Source organism: Scheffersomyces coipomensis, assembly GCF_036884675.1.
Source record: "Scheffersomyces coipomensis strain NRRL Y-17651 chromosome Unknown DFJ63scaffold_1, whole genome shotgun sequence".
Classification (NCBI taxonomy): domain Eukaryota; kingdom Fungi; phylum Ascomycota; class Pichiomycetes; order Serinales; family Debaryomycetaceae; genus Scheffersomyces; species Scheffersomyces coipomensis.
The window spans coordinates 1,675,872-1,702,295 of record NW_027042892.1 but is presented as its reverse complement, the minus strand read 5'-3'; the positions used below and the strand labels follow the sequence as shown (position 1 = coordinate 1,702,295).

The following is a 26,424-nucleotide window of genomic DNA, read 5'->3' as shown; positions in this document are numbered from 1 at the left end:
TCAACAAGTTTATCAATTATCAACACACACCAATGTCACAACCATCTGCATTGTTAGAGGAAGCCAGAGATGCAGCTTCACTCAAGAACTATTCTTTAGCAGAATCAAAGTATAAGGAATTGATCTCCAATTATCCTCAAGATCAATCTATTAGTCAAACTAAGAAATTACAAGAACAAGAAACTTCAATTTTAGAATTAGGTAAGATATATCAAGATAGTCAAGATGCAGAAAAGTTAAATGGTTTAATTTCTGATTCTAGACTGGTTTTAGGTGGATTTGCTAAATCTAAAACTGCTAAAATTGTCAAGACTTTGATTGAAAATTTTGATTCGATTCCAAATTCATTAGATTTACAAATTGAATCAACTAGAGAAAGTATACAATGGGCCATTGATAGTAAATTATCATTCTTAAGACAATCTTTACAATTGAAATTATCTGATTTATTATATACCAAGGGTTTATTCCAAGAAGCCTTGAAATTTATAACTGATTTATTAAGAGAATATAAGAAATTAGATGATAAATCATCCTTAGTGGAAGTTCAATTATTAGAATCTAAAATCTATCATTCATTAAGAAACATTCCTAAATCAAGAGCTGCTTTAACTAGTGCCAGAACTTCAGCCAATTCAATCTATTGTCCAACTATTTTACAAGCCGAATTAGATTGTCAAAGTGGGATATTAAATGCTGAAGATAAAGATTATAAAACTGCATTTTCATATTTTATTGAATCATTTGAAGGATTCAATTCTCAAGATGATAGTCGTGCCATTTTAATATTGAAATATATGTTATTAACTAAAATCATGTTAAATTTAGTTGATGATGTTAATAACATTTTAAATAATAAAAATGTGATTAAATATCAATCAAAAGATATTGACGCTATGAAATCAATTGCCACTGCTTATTCAAATAGATCATTAAAAGAATTTGAAAATGCTCTTTTAACTTATTCAACTGAATTAAAATCAGATCCAATTATAAAGAATCATTTCAATGCTTTATATGATAATTTATTAGAACAAAATTTATTAAAAATCATAGAATCATACAGTTGTGTTGAATTATCTCATATTTCTAAAACTATCGGTTTAAACTTACAACAAGTTGAAGGGAAATTATCTCAAATGATTTTAGATAAAGTGTTTTATGGTGTTTTAGATCAAGGTAATGGTTGGTTAATCATTTATGATGAACCAAGAAAAGATGCTGCTTATGATGCTTCTATAGATTTAATTAAGAACTTGTCTAATGTGGTTGATTTATTATATGAAAAGGCATCTTCTTTAAATTAAAAGAGTCTATGAATTAAACAATGTGTGTCTCTATGTATAGTATATTTACAGAAAAGAAATATATAGACAAAATAAAGTTTACCGTAATATTAACTAGTAGAATACCCCTTTTATACCTTTTTCTGATGCAATAACTGATAATTCACCTGCTTTAACTAAAAATTCATCCAATCTACCACTGTTTTGAAAGCAGATTAAGAAATCATTTTCATTTTCATTAGCAACTTCATTAATTAATTTAAATACAAGTCTCATATATTGCCAATCATTCAATCTACCATTTTGACAAATCTCCAATAATTCAATGATAAGATAAGGGACATAAATGTTTCTATATTCTTCGAAAATAGCTTTATCTTGGACATTTACGGTGGATTGACTTAAATCCTTAAACCAATTAAAAATCAATTTATTTAAAGTCTTGCTTGTCTTTTCAATTGAATTTGAAACGGCGGATGATGCCCATTTCCCAGTTCCATTCGTAATATTAACGAATTTTTTCCAATCATCAATCAAATTCAATCCTTCCAATAATGAAGAATATTCTAATAATTCTAATTTATTATCTTCAGTGATATTTCCTACTTCATCATTAGTATCCTTGGCAAGTTTTCTGGTTTGTAATTGAAGATCATAATCATTAACTAATGCTTTAAAGCTCTTCCCCTCGGCAAACTTCTTCAACGTGGATAATTTCCCACATAATAAGAATCTCCGTATGATGATTATAGAAGCAGTGATGGCATCTTCATGCATGTTATTCTCATAAAAGTACTCCACCGAACGATATAATTTGAAATCAGTTTCATCAACTTGATCAGAAGATTCTTGAACTTCAATCGTATTGGATGATTTCAAATCGGTATAATATTGTTCAGTTTCAGCCATCACTCTTTCAACTGTCCTCTTCAATACATTGACTAACTTATCTTCAGAGTTGATATTTGTTCCATCGCCATTGTCAATATTTTCAATAAGCATTAAATCACTTGAACTTTCTTCTATTGGGAATTGTTGAGAGTTGATTTTTTTCGAGATTTCCATTTGTTTGGAACGTTCATCATAATCAGTAATGGTGGATAAGAATAATGAATAAGTTTCTCTTGCATCCTTTTCATCAGGTATAAAAGATAAATAAATAGGAATCAATTCAGTTAATTTCAAATCAGCAAGTTGAGATACATATAATGTTATTATAGTGGTGATGTCTTGAGTAATTATAGGATCATTACCACCAATTATTGAATGGAATATAGATAAATGGGTTATAACACGCGTTAAGTATGGTTGTCTTAATGCGATTTCATTCTGGGCATGGGAATTGATTAAATTATGAAGTAAGGATGAAACTTGATTAATCATTATACTTCCCGCAATCACTCTTAATGGGTGTCGGCTTTGTTCGGAGACTGTGTTGCTTGATTTCAGTAATGCATTTAAGATTTCGTCTATGGATGATAATTGTGGTTTTGGAATATTGATGGCTAAGGATTCATTATCTGATTTTAAAGCTGATTCGACAAATTTTTCGACATTATATGAGAAAAGTTGGGACAAGTATAATAATAAGGATTCTTCCCAACTATCATCTGATTGTTTTAAGTTATGCGAGATATCTCCTCCACTTAAGTAATTATAAATCAACTTTTCATATTTGTTTAAATGACTATATTGAGATAATTTATAAACTGTCTTTTTCCATAATAATTTATGTTTTATACCAGAAGCCTTAGGAGCTACTTCTTCGGTATCATCTTGTTTATCTATTATAGGATCATAATAATCTTGAATTGCACCTAATAAGATCAAGGATAATGCATAATTACCAGTTTTATTGGCCACTTCTATAGCTTCTTCGATATTATTTGAGATTAGAAGTTTATATATGATTAAGAAATTTTTGGAATCAGTGGAATCGTCAGTTGGATGGATTGATTTATTTGATCTTAAAGGAGCATCAACATCTAAACTGTCCACGAATTGATCAGCATTTAAATTCTTGCTATTAACTAATATATCATAATCTTTATTAACCACCGCTAATCTGGTATTTTTCCATTTTAATTGATATTCTTCTATATCACTTGAATCAGTAGCACGTGAATTGATTTGTAACCAATCTATTATGATTGATAATTCTCTTATTTTGGGATTCTTTCTTAAGAAGTTTTCTTGTTTAGTTCCTAATGATGAGAATTCATATTCTTTAACTGGTTCAAATTGATCATCTAATCGAAAGGAATATAATAATTCGACTAAATTCCATAATTTAGTTTCCAAATCCCAATTGGCAAAAGTCTCCGAAATGGTATCACCTTCTAAATTAGCTCCTATATCCAAAGCTCTTTCAGCACAAGCTATTTTGAATCCAGTTATGATATCAAATGGATTCTTTTCGGTACTCAATTGAAACCCTTTGAGAGCATTGGCGAACACCACTTCAATTCCAGCACTCTCTGTCTGATATTGTGAAACTGCAGATGTAGCCATAATGAAATGCTATCTCTATATAATAGTCCAAACTAAGTTATCTATAATTGTAACTATAACTGCTATATTGGATCTTGTTTGTTTATATGAATTTTTTCATTTCTGTTCATAGAAAATCTGCGACATCCATTATGTCTCTCTATTTTCTTGTGAGACATTATTATATACAGTACCAGTCTTAAAGGGTGGTGACCCCCTTTGCCAGGCAGACAGAAAGCGATTTAAGCATACAGGTAACAGTTGCCCTTCATTAACCGAATTCTTAAGTTTGATTTAGAAACAACCATTAAATTCAAAATCATGGGTGTTGAGAATGACAATGACAACCCCACCATAAGCGATCCCGATCAATTGAATCAACCTAGTTTTGGTGATGATGAAGATAATAATCCCTTTTCTCATCAAGGTGGGATAACTAGTTTTATGGGGCTGCATCATCAGAATAATAATGGTGATGGTGATAATGATAATGATGGTGATGATCTTGATGATGAATCACTCTTATTATATAATTCCCATCCCAATGCCAATGCTAATGGTGAATCATCCAATGCGGTTAAGGAATCATTCAATGAAGTTCAGATTAATCATGAAAGTAGAGTATCTAAATTATTAAAACCTAATAATAATGATAAAGTGGAGATCACTGAAGCTGGGAATTCAAATGAAGGTATGGTCAACGCTCTGAAGAAGTATGTGGTGTATACCATTAAATTAATCAATTTGGATGTCCCCAAGGAAGAAGTTTTAACTAGAAGGAGGTATAGTGATTTTGAAAGCTTACGTGATATACTAACAAAGATATTCCCCTTAATAATCATACCTCCAATTCCTCCTAAGAATTATTTCAATTTAACTGTGTTAAATGGCTTAGTTGGACAAGCATCATCTCAGAATGGTAACTCCTCCACTAATGGCACATCATCAAGTTCCGATAATCATCCTGCTTATTCATATATAAATTCAACTCATCTTACTAAGAACAAATTAATCGAACATCGAAAACGATTATTAGCAAATTTCTTAAATAATTGTTTGAAATTAAATAGAATACGGACTTTACAATTCTTTGCTAAATTTTTAGATCCAAATGCAAATTGGACCGATGAAATCACATTAATCACAAGTCAATTACCTAAATCCATCTATATGCTGAATCCAGAAAATGGATTAAAAACTGATCCCATATATATTAATCTACCCAATCCATCTAATGGGAATACCATATCATTCTTCAAAGACAATAGGAAAAAACTAACAAAGAAAACCACGAAGTTATTAAATGGTAGCAGTAGTAGTAATAATAATAATAATAATACTGATTCACCTTCAACTACTAGTAATGGTACTGATAATCTGCCAGAACATCTGCAAACTACTAATGGTAGTACTTCCACATCTATTGAAAAACATACCAATGCTCATTATATCATGAATACGTCTGATTTGGATTTAATTAATAAGAAGATCATGGCCAATTATATGGGTTTATCCAATGATTATGCTGAGTTGGGAACGATATTTAATTCATTTTCATTAATCTTATCCGAATCTTCAAGAGAAGGTAAAAATAAAGATGAATCAAAAGCTAATGTTATATTTGATAAAATTGGTCAAGCATTCGATAGATCATATATCACGATAAATGTCTTGATAGGAGATTTAGAAACTAAATTCTCAGAACCATTAGGTGAAGCAGTACAGTATACAGGTATATTACAATTCATTACTAAATTTCAAAATCGAAAGATCAAACAAAAGGAGTTATTAGACTCTGAATTAAAGGCCAAACGAAAAGAACTTGAAGAATTACTTCATGTCGAAGATGAATCATCTAGAATCGATCAAGCGGTTACTTCTGATGTGGTTGCAAAAAACTCCAAATATAATTTAGAAGATGCAACTTCAAAGAGTAAATCTCCATCACCTACAAAATCAACTTCAACCTCAACCTCATCATCATCATACACGAAATTCAAACTTTTCCCTAGTATGAATTCAATTAAAAAGATCACACAATACGTTAGTGAGATAATTGATCAAAATCCAGAACAAACAAGGAAACAACGAATCTTGGTGTTACAAGAAAAGATCAAAACGTTTGAAAAATGTCAAACTATAATGCTTGAAGATATATCTTATATCAGTGATGAAGTGAATAAAGATTTTGAAGCGTTTCATAAAGAACAATTAAAAATGATTTATGAAATCTTATTATGTTATAATAGATTTCTTATAGGGTGGGCTAAAAAGAATATTGAAATTTGGGAAGAAATCAAAGAAGAAGTTAGCAAGTTATAATAATGTCTATAATGTGTTTTTATTTTTTAATTTTTAATTTTTAATTCTTGTCCACGTATTATTTATGATAAATATATACAAATATATATAATACATTTTCTCTAATCATCTCGTTGTAAATATTCAAGTACGGCTGGACCCCATTCTACCGCATTCTTATACTTTGCAATATCTTCCGGTAATCCCTTTATAGCCCCGATTAACCGTTCACGAACTTCTGTACTTTCATGTTTTACTTGGGATAATGGTAAAAGATATGTTCTAATAGTAAAGATGATAGCTCCAGATTCAGGTAATTTAGTTAAGCATTGTCTTTCACTACGATAATGAACTTGATTATCAAAATCCAAATCATCAACTTTTAATGGAGTGGGAACAAAATCAACAGGTCTATTATGACCTTTATTCCGATCATCAACATAAAATAAATCATGACTTTGGATAGAGAAGTTGTTTCTGGTAATGAATTGACCAGGAGCTAATCTGTTAAACCCTCTATTCATAGAAAGCTTTAATTTTTCTTCGTAGCCTGGGATAGGATGATGGACATATGAAAGTGGTTTATTGAACCTATCAGCAGGATCAAACCCTGCGGCAAATGCAAATATCCCTGCTTTGAAGAAATATTCACTACCATCCTTTTCATGTTCTCTGGTTGGATCCTTTAATAGAATGATAACATCTTCTTCAATATTTTTAACTAAATATTCAAGACATTTCTCAGGATCAACACCTTCAGAAGTTTGAGGAAGAAACTTATCTGTGATTAAATTATGAATTTGATGATTATCCACTTTTTTAAAATACATAGGATATTTATCAACCATATAATTGATGATAAGATTATAAAGTTCTCTTGTAGCAGGAACTGCTTCTTCAGTCATAAACAAAGTACTTGCCCGAATATCTTTGTCTTTGGGATAACTTTCATGGCTATTATGTATTAGCTTTGTCTTGGTATTAACTCTATCCAAGTAAGTTGGTTCGATCAATAACCAATCCTGAGGGTCTAAGGTCTTGATCCCCATAGTTAATTTATATTCTGCATTCTTGAAAGGATATGATTTGAGGGGTGGATCTTTATCCCATTGGAAAGTGCTGGACACTGGTTTGATTTCAAGTGGTTTATAAGGTTCCGTGGGATAGAATCCTCCTTTCTTTTCAATTGGACTTGAAGTTGGAGTTGGTTTCTTGACTTTGTTGAATTGGAAATAGATAGTTACTGAGATCAAAATCAAAGCTGAAGCAATTACTCGAACATAATCTTCACTATTTGAACCCAGTTTCAGAGTGACGAATTCATAAATATAATCAACCACCAGGGGAGAACTCATGCTTATCCTAATAAGATCTATAGTAAATCATTGCAAAAAGAAAGTCCCGTTTTGATTCAGTATATATATAGTGTTTTCAAACTTAACTACGATAAGGCGGGATTTCCTCACTTAATTTCCCGCTTACCCTAATTGGGTAATATTTGCGATTCTCATTTGAAGTTAAATATGGCAAACAACTGCGAGCTAATAGTAACTAGTTCATATTGGATTGTAACCCAATTATTAATAAAGTATATATGTGATGGAACCAACCAATTAGTGGTATCTGTATTTGGAATATGAGCCCATTTGTCTAGGATATTTTATGAAACTTGATAAGATTAGAAAAGATAGATTATAACAACTGTTTCTGTGGTTGACTCCCTTCTATCACTGTTTCTGAAGATAATTAACCGCCAGATATAATCATGCTATAGTTCAATTATCACAAACTATCGATTTAAGATATCTTTTTTGCAATCATTAACTCATTGTATCTTCATCTCTAACCAATATGGTTTAACTTGAAAAATGGATCACGTGATTCTGATGATGCAAAAATTTTTTTGCAAAACAAAGTTTTAAACTATTTACAGATCATCTTATGGTTCCAATCATTTACGGTACAATCACAAGATGTCATCATCGTTATCATCTATTTCGACGATAGTCAAGTACTTAGATAACGATAAAAAGAAAGAATTAGCCCTTAATCTTTCTTTGGAGTTGAAAAAAAGTCCTGAAAACACAAAGGCTATCTGTGGTCTCTTGGAGGATATAGAAGTTGATCCAACTAGTGAGTTATACCAAAACTTATCAAATTATTCAAATGCCGTCTTATTCGATGATGAATCAGTTGATGGTTCACAGTTTTCAGATGTGCTTGAGTTAATCAATGTCTTTCCTTTATTACGTGATGATTTATTATCAAAAATAGAACAACATCTCACATCTTATATCACCAAATTCAAATATAACTTCCAACCAGAAATCTTCAATATTATTAAATTACAATTAACCAAAGCTTCAGATGAGAACTTATCAACCGAATTCATCTTGAAATTATTTCAATTCTTGGATTCATTATTTATTCATGTCAATACATCATTACCTAAATCCATCGATGCTATATTACTTACTTTTATTGCCAATAATGATGATGACATATCTTCTATTGTATCAAAGTTGTTAAGATGGAGAATACAAGCCATATCAGATTCATTCAGAGGTAGTTCTACTATCTGGGATTTAATCTTCATGTTAATCAATACCGGAATCAAAACTCATAAGACACATGCATATATCTTTTGGTTAAGATATTTAAGTCATGAAGATTTACTTTCAAATGATGAGTTTAAGGCCATTACAAAAACATCCAATTACTGGAAAGATATCCAAACTGCATTAGTGAGTGATTCTCATGAACATAGAAAGTACTGTTTATCAATTTTACAGCTCACTGTAAAAGCAGTTCATCATGATATTGAAAATGAATATATCACCTGGAAGAATTCTCAACGTGAAAAACATTTACACGAATGGTCTCGATTCGTTACTTTATTTGAAATCTTGGGTATTGATACCTCATTACATCAAGCTGAAGGTGGTGAAACCGATATCACTTCATTAATCTCATCAAATTCATTAATAAATCCATCATGGGGATTCTGTTTACTTTCAACTGGGTTCAAAGCTAGTATGGATTCAGTTAGAAAATTCGCCCTTAAGTTACTTTTCTCTATCCCTGAATCAGAATTATATTTATTAAAGTATGGTTTGGAATATTTAGAAGATATTTTCTTACCCTATTCCATGTTAGCTGCTCATTTCAGTGTTAGAAGTATAGATCAAGTAGAAGATTGTTATTACGGAAAGAAATTAGCTAGTTTCATATCAAATATCATCATCTCATTAGATGATAATGATACCAGCACTGTGGTATACGCCTTATTTAAAGCATTAGGTCATCTCAAAGATGCTTTTGATCCATCAAGAATCTACGTTACCTTGGGGATTTATAGAGGATTAACTGGTAAGAAAGCTTTAAAATTTGGAAAGCATGATGAATCACTTGTGAAATTATTTGAAACTAATGCTGAAGGTGAATTATTTGAAACCACCATACAAACTCTTAATTTAAGAATATTACTTCATTTTGATATCTCCAATTCGATTTCCACATTTTTTGACTGTCTTCAAAAATTCATCAAATTTAATGGTTATGCCGTATATCAAGACAATATTAGTTTGTTCCAAGAATACTTCGCTGATAAGAAACAATCATTAGAAGAATATCTCAAGTCGAGCCACGACGATGAAATTAATATTTTAATTTTATCAATTTTACAAAATGAAGCATTAATAAATGACAATGCATCAGATTTATTATTAGCTAAAGTATCTGAATCAGGTTTAAAGGTTGATTTTGACATTAATAAACTCTTCTCCAAAGTTACCGCTAGTGATGATTTAAAATTCGTTCAATCATTATCCAACTCAAAGACATTCATTGCTGCTGATGATTCAACGCTTGTAAATTTATGGAATACCATCAAAACAGGATTCTTATCAGACGATTATCATGTTTTAGAACTCACATATTATAAATACAAAGTATTCAATGGTCAATTCAAGGTTTCAGATTATGAAATCTCATTACAAGATTTGATTGAATTCAATAACAATTTACTTATCAATTCTAAAGAAATTCCAAAGATCATAAAAAGCTTTTATAAGCTTAAAGATGAAATTTATGGAGAATATTATGCATCATTGAATATTGCCATGAAAAAATCATCATCATCTCTGACTGTTGATGCCGATCAATTGTTAGATTTATTGGATTCGACATCTTCAAGTTTCCATGCAAACTTATCTACCGTACAATTACTTCAAAATTACATCATAAATGATACATTATCGATTCCACATGCTACCATCGAAAGAATTGTTCATATCTTATGTGATATATGGAGAAGTTTAGATGCTACAAGATTACAATTGAATCAAAAGGATTTACAACTTTTATTAATTGAAACCATCTTCAGTCCTATTATATTACATCAATCCATCAGTAATGAAGATATTTCTGATGAACTTTGTGAATTTGCTATGTCAGTTATCAAAAACTCTCAAGGTAGAAAGAGTTTATTACCAAAGTTAACTAAATGTATATCTAACTACCAAACCTTGCATACATCCAACTTTGAGAAACTCGAGTGGATCGCTCATGTTTTAATTGAAGCATTCATCGTATATCAATTAACCAACAGTAGTTTCAGATTAGAACTTGTGATCGGGAAATTATTTGATCAAGATATCTCGTTGCATAAAGATTCTCAAATCTATGGTAAAGTCTATGGACCAGAAGAAATAAGCGCTAAGATTAATTTAATGGCAATTTTCAACTCCATCAAATCAGAAACTTTCGCCCTTGGTGTATTTAAATATATTTACGATAATCAAAGTGATTATTATTTATTCCAAGTGTATAAGAGTACAGATGGATTCGAAGAATGGAGACGTATCCAATTATTCACCATTGTTTTATCTATCATCGATAAGTTTGATTTCAGTCCTTATTTATCCCGATTCATTGAATTAATTGCTACTGATCCTAGTCCTTTAGCTAGAGCTTATATTGAATGGATCATTTCTTATCAATTATTAAATAATGAAAGCAAGAGAGATGAAGTCATGGAATCTTTGGCTTCGGGTACTTTAAAACCAGCTGTCATTAACTCCTATTCCAGAATCTTATTCCTTCTGATTCAACAAGTTTCAGATAAGGTAATCAAATCAAAATTGATTTCTAAATTGATAACACTTCTTATAACTAGTGCTACTTCAAATAAAGTCATCATCAGACACTTTTCCTTATCATTACTTATCTCAGTATATGCCGAAATCCATACTGAAGAATTGAAAGTTGAAGAAGGATTATTAGACACCATCGACAAGTTATATGCTGCTGCGTCTCAATCTGAATCATTCGGTCAATATAGAAGTGGTGATGCTTTATTGTGGAATATTAAAAAGGATTTGAATCTTGTCAGTATGTCAGGAGGTATATTATTAAGAATATCAGATAGAGATACTATTGATTTCATTTCTTATCAAGATTATGAAAAATATTTAAGTGATGATCAAAAGACAATTTTAGATCGTGATATTGGAAATAATTTCGAAAACTTATGGGTTAGAGAAAGAAATGCTAAACAAAGAGGATTAGGAAAAGCAGATGCCTCAACCCAGTCACCATTACAGACTAAAAGTGGACAATGGGGTGCTCTTATGGATGTTGATGAAGAAACCATTAGAGGTAAAGAAGTTGTCCGTAGTGATCTTATAGTTGTATCATCCTTAGTTGATAAACCACCTAATTTAGGAGGTATTTGTCGTTTAAGTGATGTATTGGGTGCAGGCTTATTAACTTTAAATGATATCCATGTTAAGAACCATCCTCAATTTAAGACTGTGGCAGTTACAGCTGATCATTGGATGCCAATGGAAGAAGTTAAAGAAAAAGATATTAGAGATTTCTTACAATTAAAAAAGAAAGAAGGATATACGTTAATTGGTTTAGAACAAACAGATAAATCTATTGAATTAAATAGTGATTTAAAATTCCCTGCTAAATCATTAATATTGTTAGGTAAGGAAAAGGAAGGTATTCCTGGTGAATTATTAGCTGAACTTGATTTCTGTGTGGAGATAAAACAAGTTGGTGTCATTAGATCGATGAATATTCAAACTGCTGCTGCTATTATAGTACATGCTTATTCTGTCCAACATAATTAAAAAATTTAAAAGATATGATCATCATCACCTTCATCGTCTTGTTCTGTTAAGGTATTCAATGCCTTTATGATGGCAGGACAGTATTTGTTACATAAATTTATACTTTCTATTATAAGCTTTTGATTTAAACCTTTGAAGTTTGAATTATTTGAATTTGTAGCTAAATTGATATTTGAAATGGGAGTAATAACATTATCTTTGTAGAAACTAACAATTAATCCATTTTCCAATACTTGTTCTTCTTCAATTGATGGATCAAAGAGTAAATTTGTACCTATTACTCCGAGTGTTATGAAAATAGGAGGTTCGAAAGCTTCATCTAAGTATTTGGCATTATCCCAATCATCAGAAAAGGTTGGTTGTTCTTCAATTTCTTCATCATTAACTTCACTAACCAATAATGGAAGTCTAGTAGTTTTTAAAGCTAAATAAGTAGCTAACGATATTAAACTTAATGGATATGAGGAGTGACTTATCACTATGCAATCTATGAACAACTTGAAAGAATATTTTGAAGTTAATTTTAAATATTGAGATGGGAAGTTTGTTATTAATAAACTAGTTAAATTATATTTAAGGTTAGAAACAAAGTTAGAATCATCTCTGAACCCAGCCACATCAATATCAACATCAATTAGATTAGTTACTGATTTGGTCACCACCACTTTGGACTTGACACTGATCATACATTCACTTCCATCATTCAATCTTATTCTAGCTGATCCATTTGAATTTGGTAAAAATGAAGTCTTTGCTTCCAATGGTCTGAATTGATGGTCTGATCTGGCACCTGGTCTAATAGGTGGTTTCTGTGACAACGAGTCATACAAGTATGATCTTTCAGCAGGTGATAGTATCATTTTTCTCTTATTAATATACCGTCAAACTTGATATCTCTATATCATACTGTAACCATGTTTTGGAACATCACAGATGCCATTTCTGAAAAATTTATTGATGGTGTTTGTATGCAGTCCTCGATTTTTTTAAAGTGATAGTTTTTTTTTTTTGATCAATGGACATATTGAAGATAGAGTAAACAATCAAGTTGAATTGATTATATACTAGAGTCAAATGTCATCTTTATTTGGACAGACTGCTGGAAGTGGCACTTCTGGTGATAGTGTGGCGAAGAATGGTACCCTAAGTGTGTTTCAGACTACACAACAACAGCAACAACAACAACAGCCAATATGGTTTCAAAATCAAAAGAAAAGAATCATTCCTAATCATTTAGTACCTAAGAAGAAGCCAAGCTTCCAGATTACTTCATCTAATAAGAAGGATGGTGTGAGAGACTCATCGTCTTCATCTGATAAGAAATCAAGTTCGTTATTATCTTCTACCAATGAATTCAACTTATTATCGTTTGGAGGTCAACAACTGCAACAACGTAAATTATTAGATAAAGCAGGTGATACATCGATTGATTTAACTAAATATGATGAAACTATAAATGAAACATTTGTAAGTAATGATGATTTCTTTAACAGTTATGATGAAGATTTACCTCCTACCCGATCAATTCATGATTTCAATAATGAAATATTGAATTCATTAGCTAATAAACCAGTAGAAAAGATTGATTCTTTCATAAATAGAGATCCTAAAAGTTTTAATAACATATTCAATGCATCTAATCTTTCCGATTCTAAACAGGATGATGCCAAATTAAATGAAAAGAAAGAAAAAGAAGCCATCAATCCATTAGTCAATAATGAAAGTGCCATCATAGTATTTGGATATCCTGAATCATTAACAAATCAAATCATTCAACATTTTAAAGAATTTGGAGATATCTTAGAAGATTTCGAAACCAATCAAAAGCTTCCATATTCATTACTTAATTCAAAACATAATCAATCATCAAAGAAAGTTGTTCCTCTCTTTGTGGGAAAGAATTGGATAAAATTGACATTTGATAATCCTGCGTCTGCTATAGATGCTTTACAAGAAAATGGATCTGTGTTTAATGGAATCTTATTAGGGGTTATACCATATACCAAAAATGCTATTGAAAAATTACAAAAGAGATCAATCACTTCCCAGGAGGATATAGGTGGAAAGAATCTTCTTGATTTATCAATTGTAAGATCAGAAAAATTAGATACTAATACCAATGATAATGTAACTGGAGGAAGTAATTCAAACCCAGTCAGTAACAATAAATTCGAAATGAAAGATGGTACTCAATTATTCTTAAAACCTGATGGTGAACAACAAAAAGATAAGAATGTTAAACAAGAGAAATTGGGCATTATCGGTAATTTATCTAGATACATTTTTGGATTTCATGAATTATAGAGCAATTGTATAATATTATGTATAATAATAATAATAAAAAAAATAATAATAAGAGGAACCGTCATATTGTACTATTTAAAAACCATGTAAACTAAACCAACTATCTAATTCCATCTTGATTGATGTGGAGACTGAGGAGGTGGTATACTTCTTACAGGTGAATAATGAACACTACTATTTCTTATTGGTGATGATGAACCTGGACCATAGATTTGTCTGTCTCGGATTGGAGATGTTGATCTGACAGGTGAGAGTCTGGATGGTGATCTTGATGGAGATCTGAATGATGGTGGTTCTCTTACTGGTGGTCTTGCCGGGGATCTAAAGCTTAAAGGTTCTTTGGTGGGAGAAAGCTTGGTAGGAGATCTTATATATGATGAATTTGGAGGTCTGTTTTCTTTATTACCAACAACAGATCTTACTGGACTAGGAGATCTATTATAAATTGGGGTATTAACACTTTTAAGTCTGTTATTTTGATATGGAGTGGAAGAAGTATACCATCTAACGGATGAATCTTCAGATTCATCTTCATCTTCATCATTAAAAAATTGATATTGTCTTCTAGTAAGAAAATCTCCAATTGGATTATTGGTACGTCTTCTTGAATATTGTGGATCACCATAATGACCATTATTATCAATATCATTTCCACTATTTGTGTGTCTTATTTCTTTACCTTTTACATCATGAGTTATAAACACCTTCAGTTTAGTGTCGGTATACTTAGTTAACACTTCGTCACCATAGAATGGACCTCTTGTAGCATCTATAACGACATCCTTTTTGACTTTATTCAAGTTTGGATTAATAAATTTGACATTATACTCTTTAAACATTGATTGATAAAGAATTTGTTTATCTTGTACTAACAATAAGAATTTATGAATGAAAAAATAAAAACTGGTTGAAATTAATATCAATAATGAAATGAAATATAATAAGTTACTAGTATAATTACTGAAATTGTAGATCACAAATAGATTGATAGGATTTAATGGGATTGCCATATGTAATTGGAAATGAGATGGATCCCAAACATTCAATTGCCAAACTTCTTCATCTTCATCGACAGTATCATCAATGATATGGGAATCATCTTCATCTTCATCAATTTCATGTTTACCAAAAATAAACGAAAGTAAATAGTTTATACCTTTAATAATAAATGAATTGGATTCATTTAAAGAACCTTTAAATGATGATGGAGTAGATGGTTGGGAAGTAGCATATAATAATTTATAATTCTTATAAGAAGTGAACACTTGAAAGGCATTAAACAAACTGAAAGCAACAATCAAAGTAGATAATCCATTTATCAACCACAATACCGATGGAATAATTGCCCCTTGAAGTTGTTGTTGTTGCTGTTGTAATTGTTCATTATATGACAAAGATCGTTTTATTCTTTCATAATTATAATAATCAGTATCGAACAAGGCATTGTTTGACTTCACATTGATGGAATTGTAATAATTATTCAACACCTGAGCCATGATTGTTGTCATAGTCAAAAGAGTTCCAATTGGTAAAGCAACTGACAAGGTCAAGTCATCCCATTCAATTGACGAATGTATCTCATTAAAGTAGAGGTATAAATCAAAGGGTAAAGTCGACACCTTAGTGAGTAGAGGCGTGTGCCTTATCATCTTCTTTGACATTGTTGGTGGTTGGATGGTTGTATGGTATAGACTTCGTGGATGGGATAGTCTCTTGTGATGGTTAGTATCTGATAATGATGATGATTTGTTGTTGTTTTGATTTTGTTTACAAAAACGCGTTACCAGTTTTGAATATTTTTTTTTTGATGTTTGAAGTTGTCATAATTAAGCTGTTAAATCATTTCTTGGAAGCACCACTGGTTGGTATATGAAGGTTGAGTTAAGATGTCAGATAGTACCATACGAGATATGAAACAGAAGAACAATGTGTTGAAAGATAAGTTGAATCAATTGTTCAAACAAAAGGGCTCGTCTAGTATTGATGGAGATGAAACAATTCATGATATAAAGTTAGTTCAACAAACCATAGCGACAACCAATGATGATGTCGATGATGAAGATAAGGAGAATATAAAGCATTCAAAGCGTTATAATGAACTAAAGTATAATATTGATGAGATTAAGAATACAAAATATGATCTACCAAAGTCAAACATAAACCCATATCTTAACCAAGTTAAACATGAAGAAAAGAAACATATTACAAAAGTGAAACAAGAACAAGTTATACATCTGAATGGCAATGGGAAAGCATACGATGATGAGTTAAATTCGAATATCTCTTCATTTACTACTACCAAAGATAGACCAAGTCTTTTACGAGAAGAATCATTGATTAAAAAGATTCAAAATCAAGAACATATAATACTGTCATTACAACATGAATTATCATTGAAAGCATTAGAAAAGGAAGATCTTATAGAAGAGTTTCAACTCAAAATCATTAATGAAACTAAATCCATTGAACGAAGGCTATATAGAGAATCCGTCAATAGAGAAAAGGAATTGAAATTGAAATATGATTCTGTGATAGAAGATATGAATAGGACCCATGCTACAGAGATGGAATCACTTAAAAAGGAATTACTTACTAAACTAATAAAGCTGAAATATGATTATAACGTTCTAAAGGAGAAAAATGCATCGTTGATTAGCATAAATGACTATTTATCTCATTCACAACATATGGCGGAGAATCATAATAATTTCAACAATAATCAAATTATCCCACTTTCTCCTCTTTATTCAGGAGACGAAAATACCGACGTGTTGATTGCCAAGTATGCCACAGAACGAAATGAAACTCAGTTCGACCTAGAAACTCCCATAGATAGTACCACGGATCATCTCATAAAGGACTATGATCTTCATCACACCAATAATACTTCTAAACCTAAGTCTTTAAAATCATATATTTGGATGGTCATTTTTATAAATCGACTCAAGTCGTTAATGAATCAGAGAAAAGTCATCAACCAGAGGATTGTTGATTTTCTGCTGTCGGATGACTTTTCCTTCTAGGAGATTTTATATATTAGATTAATTAATATAAGTATATTGCATTACGAAGAGCATTTACCATGATGATAAATCATTCATTTGAGTCTACGGGCTTTCTAATATATAATAGTATCAATATATTTCTCTAAAATTATATAAAAGATACAGAAATTAGAGCAGAGAAGTGAAATTTTAAAAAATAATAAACTATACATCAGATAAACAGAAATAAAACATTTAGTTTGAAACATTCATCAAACTCAAAACGAAAAGAAAAGAAACCTCAAAAGAGGTAGAACCATAGGATATTAATAATAAAATCTTTATAAATAAAACAATAACAATTGAAATCAAAAAGCATTGTCTGGGTATGTTTATGAAACAATTAAACCCGATAAACTAAATTTAAAAAGTTATCTTCAAATGAAAATCAAAGTCATCAAGACACTTAAGATTGGAGCAATCAACATGGCTCTACTTATCAGTTTACTTGAAGCAGAATTGAAGGATGGTGGTGTGGTTGGAACAGATGGAATAGTTGAAGAACTGGTGGATGCAGCTTGTTGAACAGCGGTAACAGTTCCAGCAGGAGCAGTAGTAGTAGTTCCAGCAGGTCCAGCAGGCGCAACGGTATTAGTACCAACTGGTCCAGCTGGAGTAGCAGTGGTTTGACCAACTGGAGCACCTCCAGTAGTGGTAGTTACCACAGTAGTTTGAGCAGCAGCAGCAGTTGTTGGAGCAGCAGCAGTAGTTGGAGCTGTAGTTTCACCTGCACCAGTGGCACCACCCCCAATAACGGAGGTAGTAGTGTATATTGAACCATTAGAACTTGAAATAATCACAGCAGCAGTTTGAGTACATGGAACTCCCACTGTATCAGTGGTTATAACAGTTGTAGTGTAAACAGTTGGTGTACCATATAAGGCAGTACTAGTGTAAAGACTTCCTTCATTATTAGTAGTAACAATAACTTCTCCTGATTCAGTAGTAGATTGTCCATTTGGAAGTGTTGTGACATATGTGGTTCCATATTGACTACATGGTTCAGTAACAGTAACAGTAACATCAGAAGTAACAATAACAACTGCTGTACCAGTAACAGTTTCACCAGCTGAATTGGTACTGACAAAAGTACTAGAACTTCCACCTGATATAGCAGGACCACAACTATGAACATCACTATAGGTAGCACCGAGATTATATCCATCAGGTTGTCCAAGAATATCTAAGAATACTCTATAACCAGCTGGAACATTGGCATAGTTAACAACAATTTGATTACCACTGCAACTTTCTAAACTTAATGATCCAAAGTTTTGGGAGGATTGAGGGAGATACCAATCATTAAGTTGGTTTGTAATACGAGCTTCCCATGTTGCACAGTCAAGAGTACCTTCACCGATTGTTAAAGTAAGTTTACCAAAACCATACTCGGTTGGACAGCTTCCACCAAGAAGATAATAGGCATTCTCGTCATCCCATTCTAAAGCTCTAACAGCAAATACGATGTCTTGAGGATCATCTGGAGATGGTGATCCTGCATCAAAGTTGACATCATACAGAAGAACTCTATTGTCACCAGTAGTAAATGAAATGGTTTGTGTTCCAGCGCTTAAAATATTTGCAGCAGCAATATCAACAGCACTTGAAGAACCACCAACATTAAATATAAGTGGAATTTCAATACTACCAGTAGTAAAAGACGTGGCAACTTCTAAGATTGTACATTGTAATGAAGAATTGATATCATATAATGAACCAGAGATACTGGTACATTCGGCATACTTGACACCATCAGCTTCAAGATATATAGCAGCAACGGCATCACGCTTGGTATTACCATAGTTGGTGTTATAAACTCCAAACACATCTGGTAATGTTAATGAAAAGTTGAAACCTTCAGTGTGACCAGTAGTCATTTGCCATGCAACAGTAGCAGTCCATAATGGTGCTAAAGGAAGGGCAGATACAATGGATGCAGTTTGATCAAAATCAATAGAATCAATAGCAGTAAAAATGAAGCTTGGTACAGAAGAAGACACAGATGATGAAGTTGAAGAACCAGAACTTGATACAGTTGAAGAACCTAAAGTGGATTCAGTTGAAGGACCAGAGCTAGATTCAGTTGAAGGACTTGAAGTTACTGATGTAGGATACAAAGAAGTTGTGGTATATATATTACCATCAGAATTAGAAGTCACAATAACCACACCAGAATCGGTATCAACTGAACCATCGGATTCGGTGGTAGTAAACGTGGTGGTATATTCAGTGAAGGTACCAGCAATTGAACTAGAACTATTGAAATAAATCACCGATGAGAATGAAGAAGAACCTCCAGATGATGAAATTCTTAAATCAATAGTTGAAGTACTACTAGATTCTGGAGCAGAAGTTGGATATAAGGAGGTGCTGGTAGTTAAATCTCCATCGCTATCAGTGGTAACGACAACAACACCAGAATCAGTTTCAACAGATCCGTCAGACTCGGTAGTGGTAAATGTAGTAGTGTAGTCAGTGAATGGATCACTTTCAGTAGGAAATAATGAAGTACTAGTAGTCAAATCTCCATCAGAATCAGTGGTGACAACTACGACACCAGAATCAGTAGCAACGAAACCATCAGATTCAGTAGTAGTGAAGGTCGTAGTGTATTCAGTGAATGGATCGCTGGAAGTAGGGAATAATGAAGTACTAGTAGTCAATGAACCATCAGAATTGGTGGTAACAACGACGACACCAGAGTCAGTTGCGACAAAACCATCTGATTCGGTTGTAGTAAATGTTGTAGAATATGTGGTCAAGTAATCTGAAGAAACTGCAGCAACGGAAGTTGAGAAGCTTGATGCCGTCACTAACGAAGTCGTAGTAGTCAATGAACCTGCGCTGTCAGTAGTAACAATAACAACTCCGGAATCGGTATCAATCGAGCCATCAGATTCGGTTGTAGTGAAAGTAGTACTATATTCAGTGAATGGATCACTTTCAGTAGGGAATAATGAGGTACTAGTAGTCAAGTCTCCATCAGAATCAGTGGTGACAACGACGACACCAGAGTCAGTAGCAACGAAACCATCGGATTCAGTTGTAGTGAAAGTGGTGGTGTATTCAGTGAATGGATCGCTTTCGGTTGGGAATAATGAGGTACTAGTAGTCAAGTCACCATCAGAATCAGTGGTGACAACGACGACACCAGAGTCAGTAGCAACGAAACCATCGGATTCAGTTGTAGTGAAAGTGGTGGTGTACTCGGTGTATGGATCAGAGGATGTTGGAAATAATGAGGTACTAGTACTAACAGAGCCGGAACTATCAGTAGTAACAACCACAACACCAGAGTCAGTAGCAACGAAACCATCAGATTCAGTGGTGGTGAAAGTGGTGGTGTATTCAGTGATTGGATCACTTTCGGTTGGGAATAATGAAGTACTAGTAGTCAAGTCTCCATCAGAATCAGTAGTGACAACAACAATTCCAGAATCAGTAGCAACGAAACCATCAGATTCAGTGGTGGTGAAAGTGGTGGTGTATTCAGTGAATGGATCACTTTCAGTAGGGAATAATGAGGTACTAGTAGTCAAGTCTCCATCAGAATCAGTAGTGACAACAACAATTCCAGAGTCAGTAGCAACAAAACCATCGGATTCAGTGGTGGTGAAAGTGGTGGTGTATTCAGTGAATGGATCACTTTCGGTTGGGAATAATGAGGTACTAGTAGTCAAGTCTCCATCAGAATCAGTAGTGACAACAACAATTCCAGAGTCAGTAGCAACAAAACCATCAGATTCAGTGGTGGTGAAAGTGGTGGTGTATTCAGTGAATGGATCACTTTCGGTTGGGAATAATGAGGTACTAGTGGTTAATGAACCATCAGAATCAGTAGTGACAACAACAATTCCAGAGTCAGTAGCAACAAAACCATCAGATTCAGTGGTGGTGAAAGTGGTGGTGTATTCAGTGAATGGATCACTTTCGGTTGGGAATAATGAGGTACTAGTGGTTAATGAACCATCAGAATCAGTAGTGACAACAACAATTCCAGAATCAGTAGCAACAAAACCATCAGATTCAGTGGTGGTGAAAGTGGTGGTGTATTCAGTGATTGGATCACTTTCAGTAGGGAATAATGAGGTACTAGTGGTTAATGAACCATCAGAATCAGTAGTGACAACGACGACACCAGAGTCAGTAGCAACGAAACCATCAGATTCAGTAGTAGTGAAAGTGGTGGTGTATTCAGTGAATGGATCACTTTCAGTAGGGAATAATGAGGTACTAGTAGTCAAGTCACCATCAGAATCAGTGGTTACAACGACGACACCAGAGTCAGTAGCAACGAAACCATCGGATTCAGTTGTAGTGAAAGTGGTGGTGTATTCAGTGATTGGATCACTTTCAGTAGGGAATAATGAAGTACTAGTAGTCAAGTCTCCATCAGAATCAGTGGTGACAACAACAATTCCAGAATCAGTAGCAACAAAACCATCGGATTCAGTGGTGGTGAAAGTGGTGGTGTACTCGGTGAATGGATCAGAGGATGTTGGAAATAATGAGGTACTAGTACTCACAGATCCGGAACTATCAGTAGTAACAACCACAACACCAGAATCAGTAGCGATGTATCCATCAGATTCAGTAGTGGTATAAGTGGTTGTATAAGTGGTGTATGGACATATTTGAGTAATAGTTGAAGTGGTAGAATAGAAACTTCCACTTGTGTCAGTTGTAATAAGAACATCTTCAACAGCAGTACATACAGCACCAACGGAATTGGTAACTGGAACACTTGTAGTATATTCCGATGCAGAAGTACCAGGAGCAGAAGGTAATTGACTATAACATGGTTGACAAGCTGCAGGTAAACCAGGATTAGGAACTGTACCGGAATAAGAGACAGCACCAAAGAGAGCACCAGAAAGACCGGCGGATGAATCAGTAACAACTGAAAATTGTGACAGTATGTATCCAGTACCAATAATGAAATTTTGTTCAAGAGGACCTGCATAAAGAGTTAAAGTATTTCCACTATAAGTATATTTTGTACCTAAACCAAGATAACCCAAAGGTGTAGTTAAACCAATCATATTACCATTACCAAAACCATAAACAGTAAATGTTTGAGGGGTATTAAGACCAGCAACTTGAATAGTAGATTGTGTATCAGCTAAATAAAATGTTTGTGTAGAACTAACACCTAATAACGGATTGATAAGATAAATAGAAGAATCCTGAGCAGCTGTAATACAACCAGTACCAGCGATGGCTGTAGTTTGTTGATAAATTTCATTATATAAACAAATTTGACCATTATTAGTTATAGTACCAGCTTGCAAAAGAGCAGTAGCACCTAAATTAACATAACCACTTCCTCTTTGAGTTTGATAGAAAGTCATTAACCCTGAATTAGTAAATATTGGAGCAATAATGGCCATAGTTGGGATTCCAAGAGCACCATTTGAACCGAAATATAATTGACCGTTATTTGTAAATGAAAGGGCCGTAAGATCATAATCGGAAATAGTAAGGGATTGAATTGAATTAAATGAAATAATACCATTATTAGTTATTCCACCAGACACAAGTGTAACAGTTAAACCAATAAGATTAGAAACACTACTCACATAAAATCCTGAACCAGTACCAACGTTAAGACTACCAACAATAGCAGTGATGGCATTATTAACAATGGACCAGTAAACATCATTATCGATATCAACGTCACCGACACCGAGTGTAATAACACCTCTGTTAATGGTATTTTGAGTGACTTCTTGTGCAAAGACCGAAGTCAATTGCGTTATATATATAAGCAGGGTTATTATAAATCTTCGAAACAACATTTTTTCACAAAGTTGAATTCAAATTATATTATCAAGTATTTTAAGATGGTTGCAACTTGAATAAAAAGAGGTTTCGTGAAGGGTATAATTATGATTGTCCAAGGATATATGATTAAAGTTTGATTTTGATCATCTTGACAGGAAATATTAGATATTTTATATATTTGAAATACTTTATTAATGCAAAAATGGGCAACGAAATATCATACAAAAAGGGCAAAATGTGAAAAGCATTACCTTCCTAATTTGTTAGTACTTACATCATCCACTTATCACCTCATACTTGTAACAATGAAAGGATAGTAATAGTATATTTAGCCAATATTATTATTATTAATGGGACATTTATTATTTTTTTAGTTTAATAACCTTTAGTTAAAGTTAAAAATTATACTGAAGCCAGAATTGAAGGCTGCTAAAATTGACCAAAAAAAAACTTTCTAAGAAAAAATATATTGCATTATTTTTTAATGCAAGTCATAGCCTGCATAAAATGTTTTTTTATATCTCCAAAACACTAAATCCTTCCATTGAGAACGAAATAATCAAAGCAAGCGAAGGAAAGCAATAAACAATGAATATATGCGAGTAGAGGGGGTGGAAGGTATTATCTACTACATTACTCTCTTATCTTTTTTTTTTGTTGGTCCTATTGTACTTCTTCATTGCAAATCTTTGCAACGCCAATAAAAATCAATAATTTCATATGGTAGCTGCCGCCTTAGGTAGTAGAACAAATTTAATCTTGGGTTTAGGATTTGGATAGGTCCGGATAGCATTGTTGAAAATATTAGGTTGGGCCGAATTAGAGTAACATTACGAATCAAAACATATATCAGATGATAGATACATCAACGAATTTCAAGTCTTGAAGTTTAAATATATAAAATAAGTAACGTAAAAGCAAATGGTTCGAAGCAATTATTCACGGGTGCTAATAGAAACAGAGAAAGAAAAGAAACGTTACTAAAGTAGTAATTAGAATGTACTAACTACGACATTCAGTCTAGAACTAACCTAAAGTAGTAATAGAGTCAGTATACAAGGTTAGCAGATACATGTGAAGCTTTACTATAAAATTGACCAATAGGTCAGGGTCCCATATAAAAAGAATTTCCAAAATTAAGCTTTTTTTATTGCATATATTGTTCATGCAAGATGGGTGTGTAAAATAAAAAACTTTTCTTTGAAGGGAAATAGAAGGGACAGGACTTTAGAATTTTGATTACGAATTAACTTTAATAATATGAAATTTAAGCCTACCTGGAGTATGGTCCAAATTGTAAGGTAAGCATGATTTCTGTTAGATTATCATATATTTGAGTTTTAGTCCATGTAACTGGTAGCCGAAAATTGCATACAGTCTGTTCGAGAAGATTCCTAATTGAGATAGAAAAATTAGACGATTACAATATTTTATACCTTCATTCGTCCAATTAATTTATAATTAAATATGCTGAATGTGATTGTTATTAAGATTGATTGATTGCTTTATCTATACTATCTACTCCGCTTTTAAGCAATCAAATATCAAAGGGGGTTGATTTTGATTTAATGCTTTTTTCTTGTAAAGTTCGTAATAGACAACAAATATTACGATGACATGAAATTTAAAGTCAAGAAAAATCAACGAAGTTTTACGGAAGGATCATCCACTGTCCACCTTGATTTTTTTTGACGCTTATTAATAATTGAAATTCCCATTGGATCTAAGCTTTTTATGAAAACTCTAAACATGCATTATAAAAGTCAAGAAAATAAAAGAAAATAAAAATACTCATTTACGCGCCAAACTTCACCTCTTTATTTCTCCCCCCAAAATATAAAGGGTACGAAGAATCGATAGAGGGTAGTCTGCGAAAAAACTGAAAAATAAAAGCCATAATTAAATCTAACCCTTACTTTAAAAATAAGCTTTTATGATTGCCCCATTAGGTAGTAACATGGTTATAACAATTAGATTTATTTATTATGTAGGGATTTCTGCTTTACCAAGTTGGGGTATTTTGGAGGACTAGTACCAGGGTTCAGTTAGAAAATATTATTATTTATTTATTGTTTTAACATAGGAAACAATTCATCATATGGATTGACGGTGAAATTTTTTTTTTCCTTCATTATTATTCTACGTCCGTTTCGTATTGTATTAAATTATCATTTGATTTTCTATACGTTAGCGAACTCTTTAAGAACATATCTTAAATGGAACCTGAACCCAATTCAAAATATTTCGTAGGTTGGAGGTAGTATGAACACTATTTCCCGCCCAAGTTCCCAGAACTATTCGATATTGTCCAATTAAGGAAACAGCAACATTTGACACCCTCCACTAATGTGTTTAACCACCAAGTTTAAATTAAAACCTTGTAGTTAATTCGTAGTTCGTTAACCAATTCACCCTTGTTGTTACATTATGAGAAAATAAAAGGACTCATAACCTTAATTCGAATTTAATAGGAAAGAATTAAAGAAATTTAAAATGAAATCCTCCAAAATAAGATTAAAAAATAACCCTTTTTTAAATTATTAAAACTATATTTGATACTCTAATTTTTAGATTAAAATAGCTTATGATTTTTTGTTAAAATTTTCCAGGCGAGGTCTAAACATTTTTTCGCCAAATTTTTTAAAGATCATTTACGCATTTATTACGGGATTAGGGAGGGGGGGCGGACGAGGAGGGAGGTGAAAAGGAGAAAAGGGGAGCAAGGCGGTGGAAAAAAAAAAGAGTTAACGAGAAAAAGAGTCTGTGATTGTGACAAAAATAGAAATTTTGTAGCGGGAAAAGGTTTACCACTATTACTACTGGACTGACTGCTATGAGGCAAAAATAGAGGTGAAAGTAGAGGTTAAAGGTTTCAGAAATAGGGCTCCTCTAGGGGTCCTCGGCTTAACATTCTTTATCTACATCAAGTAATATTGACAGAGAACAAAGACGACAGAAGAGGTGAAGGAAAAGAAGTAGGTAAGTAAGCAAGCTCCCCATATCCAATGGTACCTAATTTTTGCTGTCGTGCCTCATTAATATAATGAAAATGAGGAAGTTATAGCCAATAAATACTAC

The 26,424-nt window shown here is 32.5% G+C and overlaps 10 protein-coding genes across 10 annotated transcripts; 5 read left to right on the top strand and 5 right to left on the bottom strand. All coding sequences in view use genetic code 12, as the record gives it.

Moving 5' to 3' along the window:
- Positions 1 to 32: 32 nt before the first annotated feature.
- RPN6 (proteasome regulatory particle lid subunit) lies at positions 33 to 1,307 on the top strand (the record flags this gene model as incomplete). The annotated part of the gene is made up of 1 exon (XM_064904701.1): positions 33 to 1,307. One exon carries the CDS (start codon positions 33 to 35, stop codon positions 1,305 to 1,307), a length of 1,275 nt encoding a protein of 424 aa, XP_064764932.1.
- Positions 1,308 to 1,400: 93 nt separating this feature from the next.
- NUP84 (Nup84p) lies at positions 1,401 to 3,797 on the bottom strand (the record flags this gene model as incomplete). The annotated part of the gene is made up of 1 exon (XM_064907791.1): positions 1,401 to 3,797. One exon carries the CDS (start codon positions 3,795 to 3,797, stop codon positions 1,401 to 1,403), a length of 2,397 nt encoding a protein of 798 aa, XP_064764931.1.
- Positions 3,798 to 4,097: 300 nt separating this feature from the next.
- Positions 4,098 to 6,098, top strand: DFJ63DRAFT_333072 (uncharacterized protein; the record flags this gene model as incomplete). The annotated part of the gene is made up of 1 exon (XM_064907790.1): positions 4,098 to 6,098. The coding sequence occupies one exon, from the start codon at positions 4,098 to 4,100 to the stop codon at positions 6,096 to 6,098; it is 2,001 nt and encodes a 666-aa protein (XP_064764930.1).
- Positions 6,099 to 6,199: 101 nt separating this feature from the next.
- Positions 6,200 to 7,432, bottom strand: HRQ2 (Hrq2p; the record flags this gene model as incomplete). Its single annotated transcript, XM_064907789.1, has 1 exon — positions 6,200 to 7,432. The coding sequence occupies one exon, from the start codon at positions 7,430 to 7,432 to the stop codon at positions 6,200 to 6,202; it is 1,233 nt and encodes a 410-aa protein (XP_064764929.1).
- A 618-nt stretch (positions 7,433 to 8,050) lies between these two features.
- On the top strand, positions 8,051 to 12,214 carry DFJ63DRAFT_321766 (tRNA (guanosine(18)-2'-O)-methyltransferase; the record flags this gene model as incomplete). The annotated part of the gene is made up of 1 exon (XM_064907359.1): positions 8,051 to 12,214. One exon carries the CDS (start codon positions 8,051 to 8,053, stop codon positions 12,212 to 12,214), a length of 4,164 nt encoding a protein of 1,387 aa, XP_064764928.1.
- A 5-nt stretch (positions 12,215 to 12,219) lies between these two features.
- On the bottom strand, positions 12,220 to 13,074 carry RRP42 (exosome non-catalytic core subunit; the record flags this gene model as incomplete). The annotated part of the gene is made up of 1 exon (XM_064904739.1): positions 12,220 to 13,074. One exon carries the CDS (start codon positions 13,072 to 13,074, stop codon positions 12,220 to 12,222), a length of 855 nt encoding a protein of 284 aa, XP_064764927.1.
- Positions 13,075 to 13,288: 214 nt separating this feature from the next.
- On the top strand, positions 13,289 to 14,518 carry DFJ63DRAFT_333068 (FG-nucleoporin; the record flags this gene model as incomplete). Its single annotated transcript, XM_064907788.1, has 1 exon — positions 13,289 to 14,518. One exon carries the CDS (start codon positions 13,289 to 13,291, stop codon positions 14,516 to 14,518), a length of 1,230 nt encoding a protein of 409 aa, XP_064764926.1.
- A 52-nt stretch (positions 14,519 to 14,570) lies between these two features.
- DFJ63DRAFT_27718 (uncharacterized protein) lies at positions 14,571 to 16,292 on the bottom strand. Its single transcript, XM_064904604.1, has one exon. The coding sequence runs from the start codon at positions 16,177 to 16,179 to the stop codon at positions 14,623 to 14,625; it is 1,557 nt and encodes a 518-aa protein (XP_064764925.1). The 5' UTR covers positions 16,180 to 16,292; the 3' UTR covers positions 14,571 to 14,622.
- On the top strand, positions 16,292 to 17,740 carry DFJ63DRAFT_27542 (uncharacterized protein). The gene has a single exon (XM_064904593.1). The coding sequence runs from the start codon at positions 16,405 to 16,407 to the stop codon at positions 17,539 to 17,541; it is 1,137 nt and encodes a 378-aa protein (XP_064764924.1). The 5' UTR covers positions 16,292 to 16,404; the 3' UTR covers positions 17,542 to 17,740.
- Positions 17,741 to 17,939: 199 nt separating this feature from the next.
- DFJ63DRAFT_310734 (Hyphally regulated cell wall protein N-terminal-domain-containing protein) lies at positions 17,940 to 23,360 on the bottom strand (the record flags this gene model as incomplete). Its single annotated transcript, XM_064905641.1, has 1 exon — positions 17,940 to 23,360. The coding sequence occupies one exon, from the start codon at positions 23,358 to 23,360 to the stop codon at positions 17,940 to 17,942; it is 5,421 nt and encodes a 1,806-aa protein (XP_064764923.1).
- Between the last annotated feature and the right edge of the window lie 3,064 nt (positions 23,361 to 26,424).